The following is a 14316-nucleotide window of genomic DNA, read 5'->3' as shown; positions in this document are numbered from 1 at the left end:
CCGGGGATAAACTGGAATTTGGGAACGTCAAACTGCGGCAGGGAGATAAAATTCCTGGAAATGATAGGAGATTGTTTCATGGAACAAATGGTAGGAGAACCGACAAGAGGAAATGCAGTCCTGGACTTGGTCATAAATGGAATTTCGGGAAGAGCAACTGATGTAAAAGTCGAGGCCCCGATAGGGACAAGTGATCACAATATGATCTATTTTACCATTAGCATCAGAAAGGGGAAACCAATCAAGAATAAATCCACGACCTTTAACTTCAAAAAAGGCAATTATGACAGCATGAGATCCATGGTTAGAAAACAGCTCAAGAAGAACAAAGCAGAAATCCAGACAGTTGAACAAGCATGGTCTCTGCTGAAAAACACCATCACAGAAGCACAGAATCTTCACATACCAAAGATATCTAAAGGTAGGCGAAAGAAGAACAAAGGAGAGCCAGCGTGGTTATCAAAAGAGGTGAAAGATGCAGTGAGGTAAAAGAGGAATTCGTTTAAAAAATGGAAACGAGAAAAAACATCAGAGGCCTGGAACTATCACAAAAGTGATCAGAAAAAGTGTCATAAAGTGGTAAGAGATGCCAAGAAAGTCTATGAAGAAAAGATAGCACAGGAAACCAAAAACTTCAAGCCCTTTTTTAGATATATAAAAGGTAAGAGACCAGCAAGAGAGGCAGTTGGCCCTCTCGACGATCAAGGAATGAAAGGATCAATTAAGGAGGATAAGCAGGTTGCCGATAGGTTAAATTCATTCTTTGCCTCTGTCTTCACAAATGAGGACATTTCAACAGTGCCAGACACAGGAAAGATATTCACCGGAGCCATAGAAGAAAGCCTCACAACAGTAAATGTGGCGTTGGACATGATATACTTTCAGATTGACAAACTGAAAAGCGACAAATCCCCTGGACCGGATGGAATTCACCCAAGAGTATTAAAGGAACTCAAGGTCGAAATTGGTGAATTGTTACAATCTGTGGCTAATATGTCAATTAGAACCGGGCAAATACCAGAAGACTGGAGGATAGCAAATGTTATCCCAATATTCAAAAAAGAATCAAGAGGTGATCCAGGGAACTATCGACCTGTGAGCCTCACTTCGGTTCCTGGGAAAATAATTGAAACACTGATTAAAGACAACATTGTACAACATTTGGAGGATCACAACCTAATAAGGGCTAGTCAACACGGATTCAGGAAAGGGAAGTCATGTTTGACAAATTTACTACAATTCTTTGAGAAAGTGAACAAACAAGTCGATAGTGGAGATTCAGTGGACATAGTTTACTTGGACTTCCAGAAAGCGTTTGACAAGGTTCCACATGCAAGGCTTATGAAGAAACTACTAAGCCATGGAGTAGGAGGAGAAGTGCACAGATGGATTGGCAAGTGGTTGGAGAACAGAAAACAGAGGGTTAGCATAAATGGGAAATTCTCGGACTGGGAGAGGGTGAATAGCGGAGTACCCCAGGGCTCGGTTCTTGGGCCTATCTTGTTCAATATTTTTATAAACGACCTGGAAGAGGAAACAACTTGCAATATAATAAAGTTTGCAGACGATACAAAACTATGTCGGGCTGTTGACTCTCAAAGGGACTGCGAGGAACTCCAGAAGGATCTGATCAAGCTAGAAGCATGGACAATAAAGTGGCAGATGAATTTTAACATAAACAAATGCAAGGTGATGCATCTAGGAAAGAAAAACAAAGAGTACGAGTATAAGATGTTGGGGGTGACATTAGCAAAATGCGAACAAGAAAGGGATTTGGGGGTACTGATTGACAGAACCCTGAAGCCTTCGGCACAATGCACGGCGGCGGCGAAGAAAGCAAACAGGATGTTGGGAATGATTAAGAAAGGGATTACGAGTAGATCGGAAGATGTAATAATGCCACTTTATAGAGCAATGGTCAGACCGCAGTTGGAATACTGTGTCCAACACTGGTCTCCATACCTCAAGAAGGATATAATTCTACTGGAAAGGGTACAGAGGAGAGCTACGAAACTTGTCAAGGGATTGAAGAAATTGAGCTATAAAGAGCGTCTTAGGAAATTGGGATTGTTTACCCTCGAGCAGAGAAGACTGAGAGGGGATTTAATAGAGACTTTTAAAATAGTAAAGGGATTTGATAAAATCGACCAAGAAGAAGCATTACTAACCTTTTCGGATGTGACACGGACAAGAGGTCACAGACTGAAACTGAGTGGCAGCAGGTTCAGGACGAATGTCAGGAAGTTCTTTTTTACACAGCGCGTGCTGGGAATTTGGAATGCTCTCCCGGAGGATGTTGTGACTGAGATTACTGTTCTGGGATTCAAGCGCAAGTTGGATGCACACCTTCTTGCAAATCGTATTGAGGGCTATGGTATATCTGGGTCTCCAATCAGGAGTACCTAAAAGGGCCGCCGCGTGTGCGGATCACCGGATTGGATGGACCTCGGTCTGATCCGGTGAGGGCTTTTCTTATGTTCTAGGGTGCTGAAGGAACTTAGGGAAGTTCTGGTAGCTCCGCTGACTGACCTTTTCAACGAGTCTCTAGAGTCTGGAGTGGTACCGGAGGACTGGAGAAGGGTGGATGTGGTCCCTCTCCACAAAAGTGGAACCAAGGAAGAGGTAGGGAATTACAGGCCAGTAAGTTTGACTTCTGTGGTAAGTAAATTAATGGAAACACTTTTAAAACAGAGAATGGTCAAGTTTCTGGAATCCTGTGGATTACAGGACCAGAGGCAACATGGATTCACTAGAGGTAGGTCTTGTCAGACAAATCTGATCAATTTCTTTGACTGGGTGACCAGAGAATTGGATAGAGGGTATGCGCTAGATGTGGTGTATTTTGGATTTTAGCAAAGCCTTTGACAGTGTTCCACAAAAAATTCTAATAAATAAACTGAGTTCCCTCAGGATGGGTCCCAAAGTGACAGGCTGGGTCAAGAACTGGTTGAGTGGAAGGCGACAGTGGGTAGTGATCAATGGAGATCGCTCTGAGGAAAGGGATGTTACCAGTGGTGTGCCTCAAGGTTCTGTTCTTGGGCCTGTTCTTTTTAACAGTTTTATAAACGATATTGCTGAAAGGTTGTCGGGTAAGATTTGCTTCTTTGTGGATGATACCAAAATCTGGAATAGAGTAGACACCCAGGATGATGTGAATAACATGAAGAAAGAACTGGTGAAGCTTGAAGAATGGTTTGTAATTTGGCAGCTAAAATTTAATGCTAAGAAAAGCAGGGTCATGCATTTGGGCTTCAAAAACCAGAGGTAACAGTACACTTTAGGGGTGAAGAACTTATGTGCACAACAGAAGAGTGGGACTTGGGTGTGATTGTATGTGGTGATCTTAAGGTGGTCAAATAGGTTGAAAAGGTGACGGTGAAAGCTAGAAGGATGCTAGGTTGCATAGGGAGAGGTATGGTCAGTAGGAAAAAAAAGATATTGATGCCCCTGTATAAGACTTGGTGAGACCTCATTTAGAATAATGTGTACCATTCTGGAGACCGCACCTTCAAAAAAAATATAAAAAGGATGGAGTCTGTCCAGAGGAAGACTACTATAATGGTATGTGGTCTTCATCATAAGGCATATGGGGACAGACTTAAAGATCTCAATCTGTATACTTTGGAGGAAATGTGGGAGAGGGGAGATAGGATGAAGTTAAGAGGCAATAGGCTCCGGAGTAATCTAAGGAAAAACTTTTTTGCAGAAAGGGTGATAGATGCATTGAACAGTCTCCCAGAAGAGGTGATAGAGACAGAGACTGTGTCTAAATTCAAAAGGGCCTGGGATAGTCACGTAGGATCTCTTAGAGAGAGAGAGAAAGAGATAATGGTTACTGGGGATGGGCAGACTAGATGGGCCATTTGGTCTTTATCTGCCATCATGTTTCTATGAAGATAGACCCTCTGCAAACCCCGTCCTCTCGGTGTTCTCTTCTGAGTGGAGTCGGGGCTCAACCCACATTCTTTCAGTGGCACCTGGACATGTAAATCCTAAGGGAGTGTGTGGCACAGTGGTTAGAGCTACAGCCTTAGCACCCTGAGGTTGTGGGTTCAAATCCCATGCTGCTCCTTGTGACCCCTAGGCAAGTCACTTAATCTCCCATTGCCCCAGGTACATTAGATGGAGTGGGAGCCTGCCAGGACAGATAGGGAAAATGCTTGAGTACTCGAATGTACACCACTTAGGTTATAAATGGTATATAAATACTAAAATTTTAAAAAAATAGTCACAGATCCTTAGGAGACCCCTGAAGATGGCTATAACCATGACTAAGCTGTATCCCATCGATCAAGAATTTCAGCCCAAGTGACCAAATGCATTTCCCTGCCAAGTGAGAGAGGCATAGTTTTTAAAAGATCTGCAGGACTGCAGAGTAGATATGGTCCTCGGGAGGCAGATTGAGGCTCTAGCCTTAGGGATTAAGTCTGCAGCCACGGCCTCCTTCGTGGCATGTGCCTGTCATTGCAGGCTATGAAATCAGGACCTGGCAGAGGCTGAGCCCCTGCCACAGCTTGTGTTAGCTGGAGTAGACTACATAGTGGATGTGCTCTATGATTATAACCAATCATGGGGAAAGTCTCAGCACATTCTATCTCCGCCCGTCATATGCTTTGGATTCGACAATGGGCGGGTGATTCGACCTCTAAAGCAACACTGGAATGGCCTCCTCTTGGGCAGAAGCCCAGACAATTCCACCCAAGGAGATTTGTAGATCAGCAACCAGGTCATCCTTTCATACCTTCACCAAATTCTACAGGGTGGACATATCACAGGAGGATGCCACTTTTGGGTCCTCAGTACTACAAGCAAGCTCCTCTATCCCACCCTAGATTTTGAGGACTGCTTAGGTACATCCCTGTGGTTCAGCATACCATCCCTATTGCACTTGATAATAGCTCTTCCATTATATAGGGATGGTATGCTGAACCCTCCCACCCAGCAATTTATCTGATGTGTCTGCTTTGTCTCAAGCTTAATGATCATTAAGCTTAATGGTCGTCTCCGTAGCTAAGATTTCACTATCAGTCAGACTATTAAGCTATGAAGAGCCTGTATATAGAATTACAAGAGTAGATAGTTGAGTTCCATAAATGTTCACACTGTTTGTTTGTTTCTTGCTTGACTTATATTTTATTGAATTATTTGTTCCTCTCAGAGGTTTGTTAATGTGTTCTTTACATCACTGTTTCCTTACTGATTGTTTTAACTTTCTCTAAACAGTTCAGAGACCTATTTTCAGGGAGTTTTCAGTATCCCTCCTCCTGTCTTCTTCTATAGGACTGTCGCCAGCTTTGGTATGAATTGAAGGGAGCAGCAGAGACTGTGGTGGAGAAGGAGGAGGAGTTGAAAAGCTGTGATTGACATCTTTTGCAGTATGCTTGCGAGCACAGATGGATAACAGTGTACCATACCTATCTACTGGAAAAGATATTATCAAGGTAAGAACCTAATCTCTCTTTTTAAAGGTAATTTTGACATAAAGGAGCCTTAAGAGGATCAGTTATAAAGATAGCTGCAGGACTCTTGTTCTTTATCACAATATCATCTGACTTCCCCTCCCTTCCCTGTTTGCTAAATGGAGACCAATATCAGTTTTGCTACTATTACCATCACTTATCACAGCTCAATCTCTGTCTCTCTTAAAGATACAAGTACATCTGTGCCTTTGCACTCTCCATAACTAAAGCCCAGATGCTGTCTTGCAGTGCTATTATATTTGTTCTTGTTCTGTAATTGCTAATGCTGATATCCATTTCATTGCTCTTCAAACTCCTGTCCAGCTAGGAAGAGAGAGGGAATTCCACCTATAAGCAAAAGTAATTCAGATGATGATTGGATAGATCATCCCCTCCCCTTCCCCCAGTCAAATGCCTTGATTTCTTTTTTTCATGATGTGATCATTCATTTGAACCAGCTGTGTGGTTGCAGTGTGTGCCAAACATCTCCAATATTGAAAAAACTCCTTCATTGCATCTAGGTAGGGGTGACTAGTGTAATTGGCATCCTCAATCATTTTGAAATATCGATGTCTATGAATACAGCGGGGAAAACTGCTGTCAGGAGCTTGAATCATTTGTCAGATTTGTGGTTGGAAGGGTAGCTAGAGCTATCAAGTGATAAATGTTAGGCAAATTAGAAGGTAGTTGGATTTGATGGACCTCTGGTTGCCTTTCAGCCTAAGCAGGTATGTATGTAGATGTTATAAACACTGCAAGGAAAATGCTGGGATTTTATATCATTTTGGGATAATTTTCCTTGCAGATAATGTTTTTGTTTTTTCTGCAGAAAAAATCAAAGGTGAAGTGGAGAACCCAGACCAGGACCCTTCTGTGTAATACTGCACCCTTGTGCAGTGTATCTGGAATTGACAAACAGTACCATACCTCAGAACAGATGGACAAGAACTTTTCCATGCACAAGCCAGAGCCCTGGCTGTAATATCTATGTGTACAGTGTGTCTGGGAGAGACAGTACTGCAGACAGATGTTACCAGCCAGAATTCTGGGGCATAGTAGCAACATGTACAGTCTGTCTGTGATTGGAGAAGAGAGCATCACAGCTTAGGACAGACAGGAGCTGCCCCATTCCCAGGTAGTCTGTCTGGGTCTGGAAAAACCAGCATTGCTTCATGGGACAGATGTACAGAGCAAGATGTTGCACTGTTCACAAGTCATTGCCATTCTGGCCCTTAATTTGATCACCACGTTTTAGCTGGTCTTTTATTTAAAGTGTCTCTCCAGCCCTCAATGTTCTTTCATTTCTTTGGCTGCAAGGAATAGTGGGTAATGTGGTAGACACTGTACAGCATGTAAACAGGAAAAATACAAAAAAAAACCTAATGAATAACACTTCCTCTACAGGCCTGCATCTCAGCATCTTTCTTTTTGTGGCCCAGTAGTTTCTTCCTGTTCCTTTGGGCTTTCAATTCAATTGGAACCAGTCTCTTGGGCTATAGTTCCATGAGCTGCCATTGAAAATTATATGGAGATTTTTTTTCCTCTGTCTCCCTTCCTATTCACATATCTCGATTATTTCACTAAAAATCCCCAACCATACATCAAGGCTCATTCTGAAATCCTGCAGTCATGGGCCCTAACTATGATCATTAGCTGCTACTCATAGGGATAGGATCTTCATTCCCCAGGGGTCACAGCATTCTGAGCCCTGGCATTCCTGGAGAATGTAAGATGACCTACAGAACTGAGCTGAGATTCTCCATAGAGCAGTAGAAAGTTGAGCCACTCAATAGGCACCTATATTGTGCCAGCAGGTTCCTTTTCTAGTTCTTTGATTTAAAATACTGAACTTGCTCTGTTTTCACTGAATGCTACATTATAAGAAACAGCACAGTGCATGGAGGAAGGAGAGGGGATGCCAGATGGAGAATAATGGACAAGAAATTGTGACTAGGAAAGGCTATAATTCCATTCACGTCCTTAATGAAATTATATGATCATTAATACCTGGTTTAACTTATGTAATTTCAGGATATCTTTTAATAAATTGTTTTGCCATTAATGTGCAATGGACCCAGCAGCAGAGGGCACTCTATTATATTGAGGGGATGGTAGAGACGGAGGATCATGGAACATAAATGCACAGTCATTATCAAAATAGTACCCTGCCTTGCTTTCAGTTGCTGCTACTGAGCACCTCTTTCCTGTTCTTCTCTGGCCCAGGAAGATATCCTGTGTGACCACTTACTTTCTTTTCTTATAATAGGCTACATTTTTACACAATATCATGTAATGGAGAGAGCAATACACAACATTTGTGTACTTTGTTTGTGTATGTTGTACAACAGTGCTTAGTTCTCCCTTCAGCAGGGGAAATGAACACTAGCAGCACTAAAGAAATGAGAAACTTTCACCATCACTACTTTCTATATAGAAAATTCTAAACTGAAGGTCTCTACTGTATTTTCATGCATATAACGCCTGCATTATACATGTTTTTACAAACCATACATTCCGTGTACACTATATGCAAGGGTGTGCTATACTGGGGTATTTTTACTTAGATATGCTAATTGAAAATTAGTGCTTTTTTCTTTTTAGTTTAGGTTGTTTGGGGGTTGTGGGGTTTTGTTTGTTTTGTTTTCTGATTTTGTACACTAATAGGGGAATTCTATATATGATGCCCAAAGTTGCATGCCAAAATTTGGGCATGTGCCCAAGTTGCGCACATAACTTAATTGATCAATGAGCTCTTAACTAGCAATAATTGAGCACGATCAGTCACTATCAATATTGCAGTGGTGCCTACTTTTACAGCATGTCTGAAAAGGGGGTGAAGCCAAAGATGTTCCAAAAAGTTGTTGATGGAATTACAGAATTTTGGCCTAAGCCCATCTAACCAGGGCACTGGCATTTAAACCTGGTTTCAGTAGGCATAAGTCCAGTGCCCAAAAGTTAGTTGTGGGATCCGCACCTAAGCGCTATTCTACATAAGGTACTTGCCCTTTATAGAATAGCACTTAATGACGAATATTTTTGGCAGCCAAGTTTTGGTACCATTTATAGAATTTCCCCTAGAGTGCTTGCTGGAACCTAAAAAGAAAACAGATACATTAATTTTGCATTTAGTATGTCTTAAAAAAGTAGACTGGTAGAACATCCATTATATGTATAAAAATATGGTAAATTTGAGGCTTATGTAAAATTGTGAAGAATGGCTATTTCCAGAGACAAACACCATTGTGAGTTTGTGCTCTGTATCCAAACCTACTATTAACTAGAAAATCCTACCAAGTGGCAGTTTTAATTGAAGCAGTGCTAATCCTTCTATGCTGTTACTAGAGAAGCCCTTTTTTTCCGTGGGCAATGTTTGTCCTTCCAGCCTTTGTCTAGATACACTCAGCCAGAAGGTATTAATAGCCTTTTCCTGCTGTCTCTCTAGGGAAATTATCTTTCAAAAGTCTTCCTTCTTGGGATTTTTTTTCTGTAGAGCCTTCCTTGAATGGAAGCATTCTTTAGCATATCTTTCACTGATTACTACATGGTAGTACTCCAGCCTTTTGCTTCCTTCTGATGATTATGAAATATGTTGGTTAGAGACATTAATTATTACCAGGTATAATGTTACCTGAAACTGGGGCTTCCAATACATTTCTGGGGACCCCACTAGCAATTGATTTTAGGAATGCCAAATGAATATGCATGTGAGAGAGTAGTATACAATGGGTATCCTGAAAATGCACCTGCCTGTAGGGTTACAGGTTTAGGAAGTACTGCCTTAGATACTTGTGTGAACCCAACTTCTACACTTCCATTTTATACTGGCATTCAAGAACAGAAATTACAGATAAAGATACAACATTCTTCGTTACATTGTGCCAGTGTCAGGAACCAAATTTTAAAAAAATTATAACCAACTTCATTTACATTTTGTCTTCTAGTTCCAATTAAATCACATTACAGAGAGCCTGCTATCAAAAGAATTACTTAATGGTTGAATAATTTTGTGCTTCTCACACTTATTAAAAGGAGGGGCAGCAGGCTCTCCCATTTTATACTTTGGGAAGAGGTGGTATTTTTAATTAGATCTATAATTTGCACATTTGATACTGGCCAGTAAGCTTATAGTAAGCGTAGTCATTGGCAATTATGAAGCTGGTGAGCAACAAAATACCAGCATGAAAGTTGGACATGAATATTGAGTTGTGTGCATACTCCCATATACAATGTTATTTTCAATAAGCTAGGGCCAAGCAAATACGTTGAGTGCCTTATGAAAGTGTTTTGCTTGTTTTAAATGAACATCCCTAAATGTTCGCTGTTAAAACAAGCATTTGGTGGCTTTTTTCAATATAATTTATTTTCCGAGGCAAGAAGAGTTTAAAGTTCTTGAAAATTAGAACCTTGGGCAGATATCATGTTGGCACATTGTTTGAGGTTGTCTTATGCTGGAGCAGATCAGTAGTGAGCTCCTCTACCCTATACTTTTCCTCCCCCATCAGTCCACAGGGCCATTGTATCAAGACTGTAGGACTGAACTGTTGTTTGTGGGTGCCATGCATGGAATAGAGGGAGAAACCATGGTTTCTCCTGTGTATTTCTTAGCTGCTGAATTTCTGCTGTTCCTCTCTCTTTTCATGTAGACAAAATTTCAGCATGGTGATCGCTCCATTAGGATGAGCTGCTTCTGCTGGCTAGGCTATTATAGTATGAGCCTTGCTGCCTGAAGTGCCCTGAGCAGGGGGATACCTGGGAGCCCACTAGTATCAAATGCTGGGAATTTTGGAGAAGGAAAGTGTCAAGAGTTCATGGTGTATCATTAGTACGGCTAGTTTACCTTTTGTAAGCCAGAGATACTCGTCAGCTGTTAGCCATTGCCAGTGGAGAACTTGGCATTCAGTCCTTGTTTTATGCCTCACTTTCCTTGCCTTGAGCCTCCTGATTTGTAAATTGTGGAGAAAGAGGGTTTCAAAGAGGAGAAAGTAATATATTTAAAATTTAAGTGTAAATATACTGGCAATAAAAATAGAATGTAAAACATAAGACAGCCAGTTGTTAATATGAAGAAAATGTTCTAGACAGTAGTACTGCTTAATACTCTATATCTAATGAAAGATGTACCTTGTAGGGTTTGTTATCTTTAAAGAACACCACTCGGTTTCTGGATCCTTCTTAGAAGGTACCTCCTGTGCAATTTTCTTACATGAATGTCTATTTTCTATATTTCAAATTAACACAGTAAGGAAAGGAGTAACCCCTTCCATTGTATCGGGACAATGTCTCTATTTTGATGCTGTTTTGTTCCCATACTTTGCTGTATTGACACAATCTCTTGTTGAAGGAAAATAGTCCATAGCTCTTCTCATAGTGGCGTAGAATAGTCCATTACTTCTCATCTTTGCAGCAGTGGGGACAGTCTGGTATCCCCTTCCCTGTCCTGAGAGCACACTGCACACAGAAGTGAGGTATGGACTGTGAAGGCAGTCCAGTTACAAGGCTGTTGATTACCTTTTTGTGCCTTATGTGCTATGAGAAGTGTCACAAACCTGGCCTTCTAATTTGCATCAACTTCAGTTCAGAGGCTAACCTTCCTGCCTCAAAATTTTTCATGCAAGTGCCAACAATTGTTTATGAAAGGCTCTCTTGTAAAAATGTGTGTTATCAGAAGATATGCAAAATCTGGAAGCCCTTGGGTTGGCCTTGTGGTCAGTGAGAGTATAACACTGCTGGTAGAAGAACTAGTGTTCATTTCGTAGTTCAGGTCTTCTGTTCTCTCTGTCATCTGTGATTGTGAATGCTGCAGGGCAGTGTTTGCAGCCCCTAGAGCAATCCAGTCGGGTTTTCAGGATTTCCCCAATGAATATGCATGAGATCTATTTGCATGCACTGCTTTCATTGTATGCTAATAGATCTCATGCATTTTCATTGGGGAAATACTGAAAACCCAACTGGATTGTGGCCCTCAAGAAGGGACTTTGACACCCCTGCCCTAGAGTAAGGGTTTTTGATCATTATGCAATGGTGACCCCCAGTGGAATGAATTAAGGCCCATGGTTGCAGGTTCTGGAAGGAGTCCTGATGCATAGTCCTGCATTGACTATATTAAAATAAGATGGGAGGATTATATAACAGGGGGGGAGGGGAAATCTTCAATATGCTGCAAATGAAGGTTCATGGTACTTATCCCGGCCCCCGCCTTGGTGGTGATTGACTTGGAAATACAAAGGAGCAGGAGGAAGCTACCAGGTTTTTAAAAAAACAAAACTGGTAGCTCTTCTCGGTACACAGAATAAACACTTATAAAAATCTTGACCATGGGGTACAGTACTCGTTCATCCCAAAGCAGTATATCTTCTCTGGTGAAAGAAAGTAGTGAGAGCCATAATGTTCTCTGCTTTGTATTTTTTCTTAGTGGCCTTTTCTGAGGTGGCACTCTCCTACTCAACTCACTAAGAGGAAACACATCATGTGTTTTGTCTGTACCATAGCCCAGAGGATGCCGGCACCTGTAGATGTGCTTTATCTGTTCATGAAAGTGGGGCAGAATAAAATGCATTAGGACAAGTCCTGGGGACCATTGCCTAATAGTGTTCTCAGGTATAGAAAGAACATGATCTTACATTCACTTCCAATTGCAACATATAGAGCTATTTTTCACTCAGGTGCTGGCTTGGGCTTGTGGTAGGGCATCCAAATATATTCAGCTGGATGGAAAATTGATTCTGTAATTAGAAGGGGACCATTTTTAAGACAAATAATAGCCACTTTGTCTCTGTGCTCCAATGAAAACTAAAGGTAACTTCAGTGTTTTCCCCCCATCAAATCCTATTGGAAGACCTTTCATATGCCTCTCTGTTTTTAGGTTAGCTTGCATGATTTTCAGCAGTGGTAATGAAGTTAGTAGTTGTGAAGAGGAGGGTGGCAGCCTTTTAATGAATGTCATGAAGAGGTATGTACAAACATGTGATTTCACTGGTGGCCCTTTAGTAAACTGCTATTGCCATTGATAAAGGAAGTGACAATACAAAGTTGTTGTCTGAACTTTGAAAAAGGTATGTCTCCCAAAGCAAAAATAATGAACAAACTACAATGATTTGGGTGCAAAAGGTAGAAATGTGAAGTATTGTGGTCTCGGTTTGATTCCTTACTCTCAACTGCCTGTTTTGGCTGTAAAAGTACTGAGCAATTTGAGTCTAGTTACATAAAGAAGACGTATTCAAAGACATTTACCTGGGAAAAGGCACCTTTCTTTAGTTTGATGGGGGAGAGTGGAGGGAGACAGGCATATTTGGGGAAGCACTGCCTGCAGAAAAGTGAGCCCAGCTATGAGGACTCCTATTTAGTTATCAAAAGAAAGTTAGTTGCAAGGTCTGTGTGTACAGACTATCCACAGGTATTACAGCTATATAGAAATCTTGAAAACTGCTACTTGAGAGTGGGAACTGGGGAAGTGAAGATGAATTGGGTGTTGTATGCAGTATTCTGCTGCTGCAGTATTTAAAGAGAGATCTATGTACTGCTGCTAGCTTTATAAGAAGGATAGGGTAGGTCCTAGCCAATGCTTCCTCTAAGGATTCGCTTGTTGTTTTCAAATTTTTCCTCGTGAACAACGTTCTTAAAAAAAACAAAAACAATTTTCTGGATTGCAAGTATTTTTGTGAGCGACCATGTAAAAATCTGTGAGCAACACTCCAAGAACTTATGAGCGATTGCTCATGTGCTCAGTTTAGAGGGAACATAGGTACTGCCCCCCATAAGTTCAATTTGTTTTCCACATTACTGTTGATGAAGACTGTTTTGCAATTTTAACTTGTAGTACAGAGGATTTCAAAGTACTTTTCAGTTTTCATGTTCTTAAGTGTTTTGTGTATATATGTAGCAAAAACAGGTCACCTCTGATGGAAAGCAAAGTCATTTTCTGGTTCCCTACAAACAGTATTTTTAGATTTTTTTTTTTTTTTTTTAAACAAATGTGGGAATGGGAATTTTGTGGTGAAGGGGAAGAGGGACTGGCCTGGAAGAGAGAAATTGTGTGGGGAAATGATGTATAATTTCAGGTAAATATTCTTAGTGACAAATCTTCTCGTAGCCACCATTGTAAGTATTTTTTATAAATATATATATATAAATATAGATAGATATTGATATGTATATGTATTTAAAGAGTAATCGAGTTCAGTTCTGCCTTGGGATATTATACAAATATTACTGCAGATTAAAGTTGTAAGAGGCTTTATTTTATAGGTTATTTGATTGTTTGCATTTGGGATGAGAATTAAAAAGTCTCTCATTCTTATTTTAAAAGTCTTCTTTACTGGATGCTTGAGCTGAGTACGAATCCCTCACCCCTTACTATTTTTGCACAAGGGAAAATTGTGCTGAATGTATAGACACTGTTCCAAATTAGTGCTTCCTAACCCAGTTCTGGAGGCACACACAGTCAGTTTGGTTTTTAGGAGCTTTGTAATGAATATACATATACTTTACATACCTCAGAGACCCAGTGTATGCAGATTTGTCTCATGCATATTCTTTATATTCTTGACCAGTTGCATATGTCTTCAGGATTGGGTTGGCAAAAGTTGATAGTACTCTGCTATACTCGCAATGGCACCCTAGTAGTGCTGTAATGGCTGCTCATATTGATTTCTAAGAAATAGCCCTTAAGGTGGCATACACTTATGGTAGTGTACACACCAGGGATGCTCAATCCTGTTGTCTAGATAGTGATTCCCAAACCTGTCCTGAGGGAACTCCAGCCATTCAGGTTTCAGGCAATCAATAATGAATGTTTGAGATCGATTGGCACACCCAGTGTATGCAAATCAATCTCATGATCATTCATTATGGATAGTCT

General features: G+C 40.8%; 1 protein-coding gene across 6 annotated transcripts in view; it reads left to right on the top strand.

Moving 5' to 3' along the window:
• The window catches only part of CNNM3 (cyclin and CBS domain divalent metal cation transport mediator 3), a 143386-nt gene extending 129631 nt beyond the window's left edge, over positions 1–13755 (top strand). For 3 of the 6 annotated variants that reach the window (XR_004539802.1, XR_004539800.1, XR_004539799.1), the window contains 2 exons: positions 5281–5441; positions 6289–13755. Coding sequence is in view for 1 of the 6 variants with exons in the window: in XM_033947886.1 (XP_033803777.1) it covers positions 6289–6338 (50 nt within the window). In the remaining 5 variants the exon portion in view is untranslated. The remainder of the gene's footprint in view (positions 1–5280; positions 5442–6288) is intronic. The other 3 variants (XR_004539801.1, XM_033947886.1, XM_033947888.1) reach the window with 1 other exon arrangement.
• Positions 13756–14316: the final 561 nt, after the last annotated feature.

Source organism: Geotrypetes seraphini, chromosome 6 (assembly GCF_902459505.1).
Source record: "Geotrypetes seraphini chromosome 6, aGeoSer1.1, whole genome shotgun sequence".
Lineage (NCBI taxonomy): Eukaryota > Metazoa > Chordata > Amphibia > Gymnophiona > Dermophiidae > Geotrypetes > Geotrypetes seraphini.
Note: the sequence above shows the minus strand (reverse complement) of the source record. Positions and strands in the feature narration are given on the sequence as shown.